The sequence below is a fragment of the Epargyreus clarus genome, unplaced genomic scaffold (genome assembly GCF_041222505.1).
Source record: "Epargyreus clarus isolate Ecla_fem2 unplaced genomic scaffold, WU_Ecla_fem_2.2 ptg000034l, whole genome shotgun sequence".
In the NCBI taxonomy this organism is placed as follows: Eukaryota; Metazoa; Arthropoda; class Insecta; order Lepidoptera; family Hesperiidae; genus Epargyreus; species Epargyreus clarus.
Window position 1 is genome coordinate 5,650,027 of NW_027332239.1, and position 18,840 is coordinate 5,668,866.

General features: G+C 34.8%; 1 protein-coding gene across 1 annotated transcript in view; it reads right to left on the reverse strand.

Moving 5' to 3' along the window:
- The window catches only part of LOC140756189 (ATP-binding cassette sub-family G member 1), a 71,895-nt gene that overhangs the window by 21,646 nt on the left and 31,409 nt on the right, over positions 1 to 18,840 (reverse strand). The window contains exon 2 of the mRNA XM_073091629.1: positions 15,269 to 15,332. Coding sequence (XP_072947730.1) covers positions 15,269 to 15,323 — 55 coding nt within the window. The 5' untranslated portion in view covers positions 15,324 to 15,332. The remainder of the gene's footprint in view (positions 1 to 15,268; positions 15,333 to 18,840) is intronic.

The window sequence follows — 18,840 nt, forward strand, 5'->3', positions numbered from 1 at the left end:
TGAATACATTAGTTTACCAGATGACTACGTAAGTACGATAAAAAATATAAATGTGCCTGACCGGGATTGAACTCAAAACCCAGTGTTAGATCGGTATGATGATCGCTTTCCCGTTAGTTTACGCTCATTTTCGTGCTCAATTCGCACTTTACCTTTGTCTTGATTTGTTCAGGTTACCTATTAAATAAATCCTAAGGCCGAAATCCTAAATAGGCGAGATAGAAGCACACCGCAGTCGAACGTCTACGTTCTCTAGAACTATCACTTGTTTCATATTTTTTCTTGTTGCACAAAGTTTGCTCCAAGAACAAATAGTACATTACAATACGAGGACGAAAAATTTTTTTCTGACAAGTGTGAGTTTGCAGGCCGAGCCGCAGGCGAGGACTGCAATCACACGAGTCAGAAAAACATTTTTCGTCCGCGTGTTGTATAAAATTTTATATTACGGGGTCGGAAATTGGGGTTTTGCGCACGCGAAGCGTGCGTAAAACGTCAATTTACGCACGCCGTGATATAAAATATTTTTTTTAATATAGGAGTAGCAGACGAGCATGCAGTCCACCTGATGGTAAGTGGCTACTGTATTTTCCTACCTGAGGTCAGCCACAGATGCGCCGCAACCCCTGAGGACTAAGCTGGAATGCCTCGGAAAAGTCTGTCTCCCTTACCACACCCTTCAAACCGGAACACAGCAGCGCCTAACACTGCTGTTATTAGGTAGAAATAGGTGTGGCGATGGCGCCGCTGGAGTGGAACCATAAAAGGGTCTACCGCCTTCAAAATATGTATATAAATTCATCATATATTCATCATCTTAGTCATGACTAATCTACATATGAATATAATCATTTGTAACTCAGCTCAAAGTAGTGCACGGATGAATCACGATCAACTCATACACTTTGTTATGGCTTAGCTGTGCTTTTGTTTACGCAATGCAATTGTGTTTCACATGTAAATCGACCGAGTATGTGCACTACGCACTACACGAATTACAGTTCACTGTATACAGACTACATGGGCATATAAACGTGAACTTAAATGTAGTTATTTCGAAACTACAGGTAGACACTAAGTTCCATATTAAATTTGTTGATGAGCCATACATTTTAATTATTAAATTAATTATTCACACATCATTTTGAAGATAATGTTAATGATGATTAAAATTATAACATTTGTATATTAATTATTAAATATCTGTTTATACAAATAATTTTTTTTTTTTTATAAATCATATTTCATGTTAGAAAACATCATCTATTAAAAATCCTGGTTAATAACTCAGATAAATACTGTATGTAAGTACTTTAAATTATTAAATACATCCTTTATAATTATTATATTACTTTACGACAACAGATTAGGTTACAGTGCGAATTACGCATCGCATTGATTAACAATAACATTTATATTTACAGAATATATATTTTGCAGTCTGCCCTCATTTAGGTATTTAAAATATAACATTGGCGAATAATAAGGACTAATAGGGTACCTGAGACTTGAGTGCTTGCTTGATTAAACTCTCGTTAATCATTTCTTTGTCCACATCTCAATTTATTTGCAAAGTCAGCAATATTAAGATCTTCACAAAAAGAGTAAAAAAATAATATATTGATTTAGAATCACTAGTATAAATCAATATCCCAATATTTTTTGCATTTATATTGCATATGAACTTTATCTTTGAAATATGTTTGTGTAAAGTTAAATTGACAAATTGTATTTAATTTAACGGAGTTAATAATGTAGAATAAATACTTTTAGCTAAGCTATAGCTATAAAGTTGAATTAGTAATAAAAAACCTTATTTTAATATTTTTTTTCCGAAAATGTAAGAATGTTCACAGCACGAGGAAAACGACAGTGTATTGCTGTAATTTTCAAAGCAATTAATGTTTAATGCTCAAAGATCATACGTTCTGATAAATAAACAAAGACTGACTTATTTATAACAAATAAAAGCAAAGTATGAGTACAAAACTGGAATAACTTGACGATAGTCACAGGCAAGTGAAGGCAGCGACCGAAGTGAACAAGCGAAGAAGAATTTGCAGATTTTTTCCTCATTTTGCCTTATGCTCTATATAAGAAAATATTACAGGCAACGCCCGTCTTTGCTACCTGCCGAAGTTGTCAAGTTTCAATCTCTGACAAGCTAAAACATTAGATAAATTGATTGGTTGATAGGGGGCATTCAACTTTAACATAGATGCGGTCACAAGCAAGCTACATGATGAAGTAATTGTTTGTTTATGACATGACATGTTATATATTAATTCAATACAAGTTCTGACATTCATATTTTATTGTTTCTTTTTCTTTCGTATATCATAAGTACCTATACTCTCCGATGTTCTCATTGTTTATTATATTAGTGCAAAATAAAAATACGAAGTACACAATGCTGTACATTCACTGCACAGATTTAAAGTAAACATTTACGTACTTAATATTTTCTTGCAGCCATAAAACAGGTATTAAACGAACAACTTTTGTGTTCTCGTTTAAAAGGTGTGGGTAATGATCTGACACATGTATAACCTCGAGTAATTATTGTCGTTAGGCATTTGGATAATCGAAAATCTAGATAATCGAATGTACGAAGAATAGCCGGTTTAGTGCACGTATAGTAATGTTATTTGTATATTAAAAACAATAATTATATATCAACAAAAATCAATGTTTATTAATAAATTATTAAAATATACATTTCCCAACATTGTACTTACATACATGCATATTTTATTGGATTTTTATACATACATAATTGGTCCGGATAATCGCGAAGCCGGATAAACGAGGTCCAGATAATCGAATTTCTACTGAAACTATATGAAACGTTATAACTAGGACTTTAGGTACAAACTGGGAACTGCCTCAATTAGCAGTCGCACTTAGCAGCAGTTGCCACCAACAGTCAGGTGTACTGAATACTCGCATAATTATAAATTACATTAATTTAAAAGAAACAATATAAAGTTTAACAAAATTTAATTTGGTAACGTGACAACTCTAGACTCAAAGCTTTGGGTCATTGTCTATTCGGGATTTGCATATATTCCCGATGAGCTACAGCGAAATTTTAAACATATCCCAAGCTCGTACCACAATACCTATCGAAAAAAAGTTTAAAAATTTTTACACTTCCTAGACCAAAAATATAAGTAAATATCTATCACGTTTTGTAAAGGTCGGTAAAGTAAAGAAAATAATTTAAACGAAAACATGTTTCAATTAATAGACAATGAGCGTATTGCGATTCAATTCATGAGTCAGGGTATGATGGTACATTGAAATAATTATCATACAGAATAGGTATATGGACATTTCTATCATTCTAGTCGACGAGGCAGTAGGTACAGAGTTCGCGTTTGCTATGTGGGGCAGACATGATATCCTTTCAGGAAGTTTTCAATAGCGTCATTGTATTGTCGAGTAGGTACGGATGTGGCAAATAATATTTACGAATATTATATTCATATTATACCCAAACAATGACAGTTGTGGATGTCCTCTGTGACGATTGTTCAAAGTTATATGCTTATTAGACATTAATTATTTATCAAGTGATTTAACAGCGAAGGAAAAATCATGGAGAAACCTGAGAAAAGATTAACACCCTAATAATTCATGACATATTGCACAACTCTTAATTTAATCGAAACACCACAAGCAAACCAAATAGATAAATAGTTTAAAACACGTACCTAACTAATGTAAAATGCATTATTTCTATTTACTTATTAAACAGTTTATATTCAATTCACGAGTTTCTTCTTTGACCATTAGGACCGACCTTCGTAGCTGTGTATGAAGCATTCAATAAAATTAATTCTATTAGCCCTTAATACTTAAGTATGTAGGTAACCGTCTACAACTTGTCAGTAACATATTGATATCCTTGACCCATCTAAAATGTATAATGAGTACTAGAAATGAAGTATCAATTTCTTAAACGGTTAAGGAAAACCTCATGAGAAATTTTACACGCCTGAGCGCTGCGTTCTATTTTGAAGGGTTCCGTAAGGAAGTCAGATTTTAACTCCAGGTCTCTTAGGACTGTCCTAACTGGGGTGGAGGTGGTACTCCTTACAGTCAGATGGATCTTCGCTTGTTGCTAAACTCACATTATACAAAATAGATTTCGCATTTATGGAAGCCAGTTTCATCTATCAATAATAATAATCATCATCATCATCATCGTCATCACATCAAAACAGTCCTATTATTTAGATAATCCTACAGGGAATTCTTATCTAAAAATATCTCATTGATAATACGGTTGAAGTGTCGATCATTATGTCATGCCATGAATTATTTATTGATTACTATTCAAACAAACCACTCGATATTTTATCTATACAAATAAATAAGATGGAAGTGGTCAGGCAATTCAGTATCATGCTCTTATTTTCCGCGGACGATATAAAACTCAAGTCATATTTTAAATTCTTGCCTTTTTGCATCTTGCATTAAGAACCTACTTGAAAATGATCGTTTTTATTATGTGTGCTTCAATATAGCGCAAAAAACAAGACCTCCTGTAAATAGTGTACAATTTATTTATTTTTAGGTACATTCATTTAAAATTGTAATAAGTAATTGTCAGTAAAATAATAAAACCCTGTAGTACGTACTCTAATTTAATTTTCATTTCAATTCCGCATGTTTATAGTTCAAGGCGTTTATTTCGATTAAATATTCCTTCTTTATTTGTGTCTTCTATACTTATCTGTAACATGCTTCGATCACTAATAAGAACGTAACATGTGATATGAACCAAGTAAATAAAGAAAAGTGACCTATATCAGTAACCGTCTGTTATTTCACAATATTCATAATATCTTTATAATAATTTGCACCTAACATAACGTTTTGTATAACGTATTGTAGATGGTAGAACGCAAAGTGGTTCGATTCCAGCGGCACCGCCACATTATTCTGCCTAATAAGTTATAGTACTCGTATGTTAAGCGCTGCCGTATTCTGCTTCGAATGAGAGATAAGACTTTCACAGAAAAGCTTATATGCCTAGGTCAAGTATATATAAAAACAGAAAAATTTAACGCGAGCAAAACCGCTTACGTAAACTCGCTAAATAATAACACATGATAAGTATAATAAATGTCACACAAATCAGAACACATTTGCACTAAACGCCAATATTTACTAGAAACACACCTAGATACTCGCAGATAAATATCTGGGGTTCGATTATGTGGGTCACTGTCATTGGGTACTTATAAAGTGGCACTGCTTATAATTCTATTAATATTAACACAATAAATGTATTCAATAAAGTAACCGTGCGGTTTTACCTGCATAACTTTTGTTGGTTGCCTTTTCCTTTAGTTTGTCATATCATTAATTTTCAGAATTTAGTTCTTATAAGCGAGATTATCAGATGGGGCAGTAATATACGTATGTAGGTGTATTAATTTTCCAAAATGTTAGGTTGTTGTTGTTAGGTTAGGTGGGTAAAATTAATGATTCATTCTTCAAAACCTTACCGAAATATAGACACACTACTTGTAATCTAAAGTAGGAAAATCTGGAATCCCTGGACAAAAATCCATTCTTTTTACCTACAGCATCCACAACACAATAGCTATAGCATGCATGTAGCGCTGCTATGTAGCAGAAGTAAATATGTTGGACGTTGGCGATGTTGCCGCACTCGAAGCATGGACCCACTTTTCATTTTGGCATTTTCACATGGAAGCATTTTCACCGTTCATAGACAAATAATGCCATTTTGAGCTCTAATATGTTCTAGAATTACGGGAAAAAATGAAGAAAATATCTGTAGTTAGTAATTTATTAGTTAATCGACGTGTCATATGTGGAACATTGGGACTCAACTATGAGACTTTTGTAATATTCGTTTCAAAATTTAAGATAGTAAATAATAATGACGGGTTTATTTTTGACGTAAAAATTACTAACATCAGTTTGTGGGTAACCTAGGACGTCTATGTTCGTCCGTCAATTTGAAGGTGGTAACTGACAAGCACTTTGAAATAGTATTTTTTTATGTAGGCCATATCCTAAAGTTTCGTTTCACGCCCGATTATTTTGAGCAATATTGCCTAAACACGTTGTATATTTTTTTCTTTTATGCGTACCATATATGACCCGCCAAGACTCAGGAGGGTAAAACTGGACAAACGACATACGACGTTATCCTCTTTTAAATCATTATGATTTCTCGATATTATGTATGGAATGACAGACATCGTGTATTATGCATGTTATTTGGTATTAAATAGGTACCATATTATTGAAATGAGGTAAATCTGTCATAAACCGGCGGTATCAGTTTCTAATTTGAGGTCCACGATTTGAAAACCAGGCACGCACCTTTGATTTTACGAATGTTATAAATAATGTATCCAATGTTTTGCCTGCCAAAGATCGACATTTGATAACTTAGATGGAAATTGTCAAATTTCAATTAGATACAGTCATCGATATACTACTAATAAATACGTAAAATGTCATTGGATACAGTGATTAATTGCGCTTACGATCCTGTATATCACGGGGCATACAAAAGTAATAGCAAAATTACGATATGACCGTTTGATCTATTTGGGAACAATAAAGCACATTAGCTTGTGAAACAAATTAAAGGTAATCGAAATATAAACAGTTGTCAAAGAAGGGGAAACTCTTTGCGTTTTTTTGCTTTTGTGGGCAGGGAATTATGTGGAATTCTTCCCACACTAAAACTCGGTAGCCATCATCAACGCTGTGTAGAGGATCCGACTGCGATAGAACTCCGGGATTTCTAATGGAACACAACCAGTCCTTGTAGCGCGTTTTCACGTCGTTCGCTTGCCGGACGGTTCGAGCTCCCACTCTTACCATTCGCAACCCTGGTAGCCCCCATTTTAGTCGCCCTTCACGACAACGTTGTAGACAATATGACAATATAATCTATTCATAATAAGCATCATAACAATCGTTAGTTGTAAGACATCAACAATATGACAGGAGCTAGCAGTATTGTCAGGCATAACAATAATATCTGATTGTAAGTTACAACACGTCTGTAGGTATATTTAATATTCCCTCCAAAATACTATTGTTCTTTATTATCAAATATCAGTTCTATTGTTATGACACTAATGTTATCTCCCTATAGTCTGATTCATAATTAGGTGTCGAAAATGTAAACAAAGCAATGTCACCGTCAAAATTAACAAGAAACAAAAACTTTAACAAACTCAACAAAAAAAACAAAAAATTAACAAATATACACAATTTAGCAAACGCGTTATGTAAACGAGAAAACATTCGACTTCGATCACAACCACGAAAATTAATAATATCAGTTACGAAACTTAAAAATGACAGCACAAGAAATGTCTTGGATTTCGGTTGTGTTACCATTATCACATTTTAATTTTCTACCATAAACTTTGTTTTTTATTATTATTACTGTATGGATCGAAATTGAGGTGATATAAATATTAGAAAATGTGAATTAATCTTAATTTATTTAGATTATTATTTTATTATTGTTGTCTTACTTTAATATCGACAAAAATAAGAAACTACCATTTCTAACTTATTTTCTTGATAGGTCAACACCTTTGTTTACATTTTGAACACCTAATTATGAATCAGACTATAGTAGTAACTAACATAATATACTTATTTACAATAATCTGTCCGTTTCAATTATTTATTTTCATTCGGTGTTTTTTTTTTTTGTTTTAATACTAATTATTTTTAATTAAAAAAACATACATTCACTCGTAATTTTATTCCAATATAATAAACACTATCGGTACAAGAATCCCACATAACTCCGTGTCGCTCCCACGGCAAAGGGTACCTTTTGAAGGATTCCCCCACGTAAACTAAAAAAAAGGTAGGACGGTACTTGTACCAGGCAACTATTATTATGGTTTGATAAATTGCTGTCAAATAAAATTATATAATGGTTTACTTTTTTTTTTCGTCACTATTCAGCTTCCCTGCACTCACGCGTATTAATCAATACTTTAGACTTTAAATGTATTCTCTATAATTCTACTTATTCCCTATAATCCTTCATTAAGTAAACTATCTGAGCCCGTCATTCCTTTACGAGATTAAAGTCAGATAAAGAAGCTTTCAAAAATAGTTTTAGTGTTTTTAATATCATAAAAAATAAGCATGATTATTCGCTAACAGGATTGTTTTCTAATAATTATTCCATCTATTCTACGTTCATACCGACTTTCAAGTTAATAAGCACCCATCAAAGTCATGTTTCTTTTTATTAGCACAATTTTACTGCTTAGAAAAATGGTTAAAAAAATATGTAAATTTTATTAATTAATCGATAATAACTTTAAATGACAGGCATAAACATTTAGACAATAAAAGCACTTCAACTGTTCACGTTATCAAATAGAGGTAATCTATATATACATTAATACCTTTAAATGACCAATTCTTGTATATATATGTATATCAATGATCTCGGAAACGGCTCCAACGATTTTCTTGAAATTTTGTATTCAGGGGGTTTCGGGGCGATAAATAGGTCTAGCTAGGTTTTATTTTCAGAAAATGTCGTTTTTAAAAAAAGCATACACGGTCGAATTGAGAAACCTGCTCCTTTTTTGAAGTCGGTTAAAAAACACCGAGCAAAGCTCGGTCATCCAGGTACTAATTCTATAAACTGGAAATTTTAAATCAAATATCACTTCACATTTTATAAATTACGATATCGTTAGGATTGTAAGAAATATTTTATCATACTCCGGTTGTGTTCCGTTGGAGATCCCGGAGTTCTCCACCAAACGCTGAGGACGGCCACCGGGGGGGTTTTAGTGTGGTAAAAATCCCACATAACCCGGCGTCACTCCCATGGCGTCGGGTACCTTTTGAAGGTTTCCCCCTCGTCAACAAAAAAAAAAAAAAAAAAAAAAAAAAAAAAAAAAAAAAAAAAAAAGGTTTATTATATCATAATAATTATTAGAGTTGCGATATACTGTGTGCTAAACATTAATTATGTCATTTTATACTACTTTTGAGGCGAGATTATTGCTTTGGTCCGTTTCGATCATAACTAATGTCCGTTATTCATCTATTTAATTTTTACATAACATTGATCGACAATTAAATTTAAAACCAGTAGGCAGAAATTGTCAAATTTTAATTAAACCTAAAAAGTCTAAAGAAGCTCTTCATCTTAAAGTCATTTGTACAATATTATTACTTGAAAGATAAGACATAACTTTTTAACCTACTTTCGAAAATAAAGAGGTCATTTATTCATCGCCTAAATAGCATGGGCACTCATATAAGACACTGTTTAAGTCGTGATCTAGCGAAGTATTTTAAACGACGACTTTAGAATAAGTATGTATTAAACCAACACTAAAATTATATTATTACCCATACTTAATAATGACATAGAAGTCCAGTATATTTTTTAATAAAAATAAGTCTTCTTTTTTTATAAGCAGCAAATAAATATGTATATAAATCTAAAGTCTCAAGTCATGCAACCGAATCTTTAGTCGCACCTATACAGCCCGACATTGTTGTGTGGGATTTATATGTACAATGATACATTGTACACATTGTACACAATGTATATGTACACATTGTACACAATTATTTCGTCCAAGTTTGCCAACTTTATAAATAGCAGTTATATTATATCGTAGGTGTTATAAATAGCACTTCTGCCACGTGTTTATTAGCTAGGTATTTAGTTAGCTATTTTCATTTTCAAATATTTTATGATTATGATGTTTGATGAAACTAGTAAAAGTATACTATTGCACTATACTCCCAAATACAGGATAGTGTGAGTTGGATGGGTGAGTTTCATACATATTGCCATGCTTCGGAAGCCACTTTAGCTGGCATGCCTATTAACATTCGATATAAGTCTTGAAGTCACGTCGGAGGCCTCGGATTTAAAAACATCCAAATTTGACTGTTTGTTATACCGTTGGTACTTTCCTTCACAAGTTTACAATTTAGAAACGAAGTACAGTAGGATCTTTACCCTTAAGGGGAGAGCCGAGTGCGAGGTATCAAGAGTTGCATACATATAGTTACACGTAGTGGCGTACTGTATTTGGGTAAAATTAAAACCTACAAGGACCTCATTATATATAATCGCTTACCAATTATAGAGAGGCAAATTTCAGAAACTATGTAGTCTTGACGATGGTTTTTCATCGAATTATTCGTATAAAGGGGGCGGCAATTCATATTTCCCGAGCGGCGCGTATGCATAATCTAGAGCACATGTAACGCACGAGTAAAATCATAGTAAATCGTGTAAAATTTGAATTGCTCGCTGGACTATGTATACAAAGTATCATTTTTCTCTGTAGCCTCGCCCTAAAATGTTATTTTGCTCCCTTGTAAATGTAATACAATCTACTTATCAATTGAAGTCACGCGTCTCCTGTGAGTGGGTCACCAAGAAGCTAGGTCACACTTTATCAACAAGGTTTTGAGACAGAAAGCGTGCTTAGAAACAAATAATAATGACTAATCTGTGTACGACTCATGATTGGAATACTTCCTTCTCCTTTAGTCGTTCGCTCATTGCTGGCCATCGTGATCACTCTTCTTAGCTCTTATTTTTTTATTATACTAATTTAGAAGTAGTAGACCAGCATGCGGTCCACTTGGTCGTAAGTGGCTACTCGTCCCTGTAGTTCCGGGAGTAGAATAGGACTCCTGCCTGTCGTAAGAGGCGACTAAAAGGGGGCTTCCGGGGTTGCGGGTGGCACGAGTGGGAGCTCGAAGCACCCGTCGGCGACCCCAAGAAAGACGGCTGTACGTGTGGTCGCATACCGTCGTACACACCAGACCGTGTGCGAGTACCAAGGTCACCTGGGCGGAGCCCGACGGGGCAATGCGCTAAGAGGACTCCGGTTGCGTTCCTTTGGAGATACCGGAGTCCTCTACGCAGCGCCGAGGACGGCCACCGGGAGGGTTTTAGTGCGGTAAAAGTCCCACATAACCAGGCGTCACTCCCATGGCGGCGGGTACCTTTTGAAGGTTTCCCACTCGTAAAAAAAAAAAAAAGGCTACTGCCAATACTGCAGATAGTATTATATGTCTCCCTTACCACACCCTTCAAACCAGAACATAGCAGCGCTTAACACTGCTATTGTTAGGCAGAAATAGGTATGGCGTTGGTGCCGCCGGAGTCGAACCGCGAAAGATTCTCCCTAGATATCGCACGCTGGGTGTTTTGCTTTCTACTTTCCACACTATGATGGTCTTTTTAGGATACTAGCCGGTTTTCTTGCTATAAAGCGGAATAATTACTCAGGCAATTTTGAATTATTTAAAAAAAAATGATTAAATAATTCTACGTTTATCATCGTATCAAAGGTTATAGGCAAAACAGACTCACTACCTTTGGACTAGCTAGATAAATAATATTTGCAAAGTATTTTCAAGTAAGTTGATGATAAGGAAATGTTTATATCATAGAAAAATAATATAATCGCTTCTTAAATAAAATATGTTCTTCAATAATATCCGGCAAAACTTATCGGCAAAAGGCAGTCGTTAATTAGTAACAGAAAATGAAAAATTATTACCTACTAATTACCTTGAAGACTTAACATTGATAACATTTATCTTATGTCCTAAAATAAATATAATCAAATCACGATTCACGATAGAAAAAAGAGCAGACAGATAAAATAGAATATTTTAATATATTTAATAATATTTCTCGAGTGATTAACGAACACCGTCAATACTCAGTTTTGTAAGGGTAATTGCAGATACTAATCTATAAAGAAAATAATAAATTTTACAGAAGATACAAAAACGTCATCATTGACTACAATAATGACTATTTAGTACCTTCTGCAAAATCTCTTAGAAATAATTGGCTAAATGCGAGTAGACCTCGCACAGGGAGGGTTCCGTACAACAAATTTTCTTGCATTTTTTTATAATAGTAGCCACAGAAGCAAATACATTGTGAATTTTTTAACTACACATTATAGTTTAATGGATAAAGTGAAAAGCACTGAAAAATACCAGTTTCCTGTGTACCGACCCTCATTTATTTTCACAAAGCTTGAGCTTATGTTTAGTATTACTAGGGGCCTACTTTATAGAGGCCACGGTTATACAATATACATACTCTGTTATGGTTTCAAGTGTATCTAACCCTAAAGGGTGAAACCACGGAACCGCCTTTTAGGGTACCGTACCAAAAACAGACACAACTAGTTTCCAGTTATAAATAAGTAGATAATTTGAGTACCCGTACCCAGATATTTATAACTGGAAAATTTCACAACAGTCAATGTGTAAAAAATATCCGCATTCTGATTTGTTTACTCTTGTAAGACTTGTATTTTTTGAAAACAATGCAAAATAATTTTGAGAATGTGGGATGTGTGTCATGTGAGCTGTGTCATGTGTCTTGAGTGACATATTTGAGCCGGCATCGTGAAAAGAGTCGTTTAAAAAACCCGTTACGATTTAACGGTAACTTCATGATTCAATTTCAAACAAGAAAAAACTCCGTGTAAGAAACAGTATAGCAGCAATATATAAATAATATAATATTGTATTAAACTAGAAAAGTAATCATTCGTAAATCTGTACAAAAAAAATAAGTGTCTGTTTTAATGTCAAACTAACAGCCTTGTAGAAATTCATATAAAAGCTAAATGGTACTGTATTTATAACAAAAAAATGTTCTTCTCTGACAAATCTGTTAAAAAATGAAAATAGCCTTATTTGTTTCTTATAATAACAGTTAATTGCCAGTATAAGTCTCGTCTAAAATCGGAGATTAGCCAGATCAAACAAACAAACAAACAAACGCTGTTCGTTTGTTTGTTATCAAACAAATAAGGCTATTTTCATTTTTTAAAAAGTATAAGTATATTCACATTTTTAAGCGCAGGTGAAACCGCAGGCACAGCTACATCATAAATATAATTTATCATAATATCTACTAATTTGCTGATAACAAAATGTTATTGTTACACATTCCGGATATAACACAATCACTTTTATTAAACAGTCAAGGTAACAATTCAAACATTAATAAAGAAATAAATAAAACAAACCGTTAAAAGAATAAATACCCGACTACTTACTTAAAAATAATTAACAGAAAAATGAACAAAAAGTAAGTAAGTAAATAAGGAAAAGTGTAACTTGGGTACTATACTTTTTGCGATATAGTTTAAGGAATTATATTATATTTCTTATGTGCGTGTGTATGTCACTGAACTCCTCCTAAACGACTAGACTGATTTTGATGAAATTTGTTGTGTGTGTTCAAGGGGACTTGAGAATGGTTTAGATTCACAATTTATGGGAAAAGGTTTTTTTTAATTCGTAAGTAGTTATAAAATCGGAAACTATGCATTCGATCAAGTGATGATCTTTAGCAAAGTTTTTGTCCAAGAGCCCACGAGGGTTTGGGAGTTGGTAAGACCAATTTTCGACAGATGGCTCCACTGTCATTCCAATGCAGGTACAAATTTTCCGTTTTATGTATGTCATATTATTTTTTTAAAATGCGGGCGAAGCCGCGGGCACCACTAGTACAATATAAATTAAAAAATAAATAAGTATTATAAGGCATTGTATGTACACAAATACACACGTAGTTTTCGTAGTTTTTAGGGTTCCGAACCCAAAGGGTAAAAACGGAACCCTAATACTAAGACTGCTGTCTGTCCGTCTGGCCGTCAGTGACAAGTAATACTACTATTACTTATTTATAATTGCTTCTTCCATTTCAATAAATATTATATTTTCTGTGTTGTTCACTTTCATTCATTATCGTGATAACATATTCGAACTTTGTGCAAAAATAAACCGCAATGTGTGTGCAATTTTGATAGTGAATTGCATACAATGTGTGCATGATGATAATATAGAAATAGATATGAGATATTGTTATCACATTCGAACACAGTCCGGTAATGAAGGAAGAGAAAATTTATAAGATGTTTCTCATCATGATTTACCTACGAAAATTAACCTGCCTGTTTATAGCAGTCTTAAGCAATGCTATTATGGTGAGAGGTGTTAGGGTAACATTATAAGGTATTCTAGCTTAGTTCTCAAGGTTAGAAATACATCAGTAACTCCGTAACATACCTCAAATAGGACTCAATCTTATTTGGGGTTGATTACAGTAGCCATTTACCTTCAGGACTAGATATCGGGTCGACTCTACAAGTGTCGAGTGCATTACTGATGCAGTCATAAAAATTGAAAATAAAGTTACGGAGATCCAAAAGCAGTAATCTTTGGAATCGAATTATTACATAACTTTTAAATAACTTTAGATAAGTGTTAAACATTATGTAAACAGTGACCTTACTCTGTGCATATTTTAGTGTCAATATTCGTACTTCACAGAGGTCGTTTACCTCTGAGATAACGCTACTTACGATTTCTTTAATAAACAATTGATCGATCGGTATAGCGAAATTATTTGTACATATTTCGCATGCAGAACCGCCCATATGTTTGCCAAATCTTCACAAATTCAAACGTACGGAAAGAGCATGTGACTTGGTGTTTGTAGGTTTGCAAGCGTTTGTAGTCATCGATAAGTATAGATATCTCACCGCCTTGTAATTGAACGAAGCCATTAAATGACTGACATATGTACAATGGCTGACTGTTTTACTATTACGTCTCCGACTGTCATGCTGTAATTTACTCAGATTAATTCCGCATGTGCAGTTAAAAGTGCAAAAACAACCCGAAATCGAAGAAAAAGTGCAGAGAAATATTGTTTAATTTGTAAATGCTCTAAAAACTACATGTTTTTAATATTTCATAAACAAGAAAATAGATGGCAGAGACAATGTCAATTGTCAAAACTGGTTACGTTGTCTTGTTAGGAGTAAGTAATGTTTACTAATCTATGTTTGTAGCGTAGCTTTTAGGAGGCAGAACCCTCTGTGTTTCGACTTCGGCGGCAGCTGCACTGCTACTCTGCTACACACCGCTTAATAACAGCAGTGTTAAACGCTACTGTGTTCTGATTTGAAGGATTTGGTAAGGGAGACATACTTTCACGAGACATTCGTCTTAGGCCTCTGCGGCAGCAGCGCGTTTGTAGGCGATGTCATGTAGAAACCTAATCCTTATCTGGCGTTGATTACAGATGTTCATTCGCGGCAGTAGTCACTTACAATCAGGTGGACTGCATGCTCGTCTGCTACTCCTACATTAAATAAAAAACGCTAAGCGTGTGAATACGATAATATAAATTGATGTGTACCTTTATTTAATCTGTTGTGGACGGTATACGTCAGATCTCGAAACTCCAAATCCATCTTCAATGGCTGAAACAATAAAATAAGGTTAAGTTATATAAACATGCCTTTTGTATTCAAATTATGACATTTAAACGTTAGGTAGTTATTTTGGTCTACATTAAATAAAATATAAATCGGACTTCGTTACGTACGAGTACGTATTTACCTATACCGTAGTCAATATAAGGGACAAATACAGTGTTTTACCTACTCATCGTTTTATTATTTTGTTTTTGTTGATAAAGGGGAAACCTTCAAAATGTAGGTTACCCGATGCCATGAAGGTGACATTCGATTACGTGGGACTTTTACCCATTTAAACCCCTGGTGGCCGTCCTCAGCGCTTCATGGAGGACTCCGCAATCTCCAATGGAACAGCCGGAAACCTCCAGGCGCGACGTTTACGATAGTAAACGATCACATATACCGTCGTCCTTCCCGGAATCGCTAGTCTAGCGCCCATTCTTGTCACACGAAACGTCCCCGAAAACGTCCAGGGATACCGTACGTATTGAGTTACTGGTCACGAGACTACAGGGACAGCTTATCTATTTACCTACAGGTATTTACGGAATTCTCATTAAATTTTATAATCCGATAAAATTTACAGATACCTAACAGTAATCAATAATTACTATAATAGCATTGATATTATTTTTATTATCAGTACGCCTGATTAAGTGGTCAAGGCCTATGGAATTATGTAAGTTCAAGTAGACCAAAACTTCTATTTAATATTTTTTGACACTTTTTATGGTATAGGACTAGTAGACGAGCATACAGCCCACCCGTTGGTAAGTGGTTACTGCCGCCCATGGACATCTATAATCGATCCCAGATAGAGTTAAATTCCTACCTAAGGTCGAAACAGGCACCTAAGGACTAACCTGGAACGCCTCGTAAAAGCATGTCTCCCTTACCACACCCTTCAAACCAGAACACCGCAGCGCTTAATACTGATGTTATAAGGTAGAAATAGTTGTGCCGGTTGTGCCGCCGGATCCGAACCACAGAGGTTTCTACCACCTTTCAATTTCTTTAAAATGAAGGATATATACCGACGTAGATATAGATAATCTCTTGAAAAGTCGACATTTACGTATAAACTTTTCCGTCAAGCGTCAACATAAACATTAATTGGAACTAAGTTAAGATAAACAACAAGACCTTTCATTTCCTATAAACGGGCTAATTAGCTACCTATACCTCTACCTATATCAAAGATATTAATTTAGCGAATATGTATATTTCTCTAGTTTCTTGACAGATGATATTTAAATTTCAATTAAATATATATTCACTTAATTGTAAGGTTACATTCACTCTTATACATTATTGCGTTTGTTAAACATTATAAAAATATATTAAATTAAAAATAGTTTAAAACCTTTAAATCGAAAATTAATGCTGGCTATATATTTATTCAGCTGTAACGCCGTATTCGTGATTTAAATAAATATACTTAGTTCAAAAAACTAAAAAACACGCTTTTATGATAAAATCGACTAAAAGTAGACTATAATTTTCAATCTAGGAATCAATTAAGGAACAGTAAATAGTATAATTGTGAAAACTCCATTGTGCTCCATTTATCAGTTTTCGAAAAGCACCGCACACTTTTTCTACAATTATATATTCCACAATTATATCGTTAATCCTGAGGATGTTGATAAGGACAATGGTACAAAATTATTAAAATCGTGTATTGTCATCGGTTTTTGATAATTTTTCAAAATTTTGAATTAAACTGAACGTTCAACAACTGAACGTTCAAGTGGATAGAAATCGGGTTCAAAGATTCCGTTACTCTGTTACGTACATATATACATACATACAACCCAAGCTAATAAAAACGTGTTAAAAATGCAGTGTGATGTGATGTCGAAATAAACACGTTCATACGTATAGATGGAACTTATATATAACAACTTTTTTGTCTGTCTGTCTGTCCGTTTGTTTCGGCTTATTTGAGAAAGCGCTGGACAGATTTTTACGAGATTTACTAGCCGTTAGCTGGTGTTATATGGAAAGATTTTGGCTACTTTCATTTTAGAAAATGAATTAGGGTTCCACGCAAAAAATATGAAAACCCTTGAAATCTTCGTTTAAAAACATTTGACAAAACAAACTCTATTAAATACATAGTCTGTCCCACTATCCAACTGTCTATTCATTGGAAAACTTTTTGAAAGTTATAACCATTGTTCTAGGAACTAGTGATGCACGACGTTTACACATTCGAAATTCAATGCTGTTACTAAAGCCATCACATCACTATAAATCACCATACACGTATTATTATAGAAAACATGCATGACATGTTAACAAAATGTTTTACTGTGACACGCGACCATACAAAATACTCGTAACGACAGATCTTAGATGAGTAAGATACATAGATTGATCGCTCCTAACAAGAAAGTGTAACCAGTTTCAAGAAATGATTGCGTAAAGTGTTGCCACGTCTCTGTTTTAAATTGTCCCTAAAATATTTGAAAAACTTATTTATTTACAACGTATATTACGTAATATTAGTTATTTATACGTAATTATTCTCTAAAATGTCTTTAATTTGTAAAGAATGATAAAAGCATCCTTTTGTGGTTTCATTCAATTTCAAGGCGAATATCTTTCTACTTTACATATCAAAGTGGGATAACAATAATGTAGGTGCAAATACTGTGCACTCAAGAAAATAACTTGTAATTATTATAAAAGTAAAACCCGACTGCTTTAAATTATAACCTATGTTACCATTTTGAAGGTGGTAGAACCCTTTGTGGTTCGACTGCGGTGGTACCACCGCCACACCTATTTCTGCCTCATAACAGCAGCAGCATTAAGCGCTGCTGCACTCTGCGTTTGAACGCCAGACCGAGCAGCCCCGCCTGCTCGCGCTCTAGTGTTTCCTAACCCAGAATTTTCTCTGGCCTTTCGGCCGGTTCTCGCCTACTCGATATTATCGATAGCGGTCCGTGCTTTGTTTATTGCCAATTTATTGGGAAAAAACAAAACTCACGTCCCGACGCGTTTGAGTTGGTGGATACCTAACGGTGCCAACGAAACCAGCTAGCGTTGACCCGGTGCGCTTCTCAGACCTCTCGGCCTGAGAGAAACCGGCAGACCCGATCCCACTGCACTTGGGCTATCCCAAGGGTGACGGTAGCAGTTACTTTCCCTTAGGGGTAATTGCATTTCCCTCCCCCCCCCCGTTAGCTCCCTGCCTCGGCAGGGAGGCATCCCTGGTTACCATGGCCTACATGGTAACAGATAGATTTTTCGAGGCTCTGTCCTCTCTCTTGAGCAAGGAGCTCAACCGCCCCATTGACGCTGTCAAACTCCGCTCCCTTTGCGAGCCCTTAAAGTCCGTAACGGATCCCCTGTCCGTTACCGACTCACCCGCATCCCCTGATGCCACCCCGAGACACGAGATGGACTTTGACGCCATCTCGCTAAAACGCCCCGCCTCCTCCGACGAATCGTCGGAGCACACCCTCATCACCGCCCCCTCCTCCGACGACGACCAGGGTTTCAC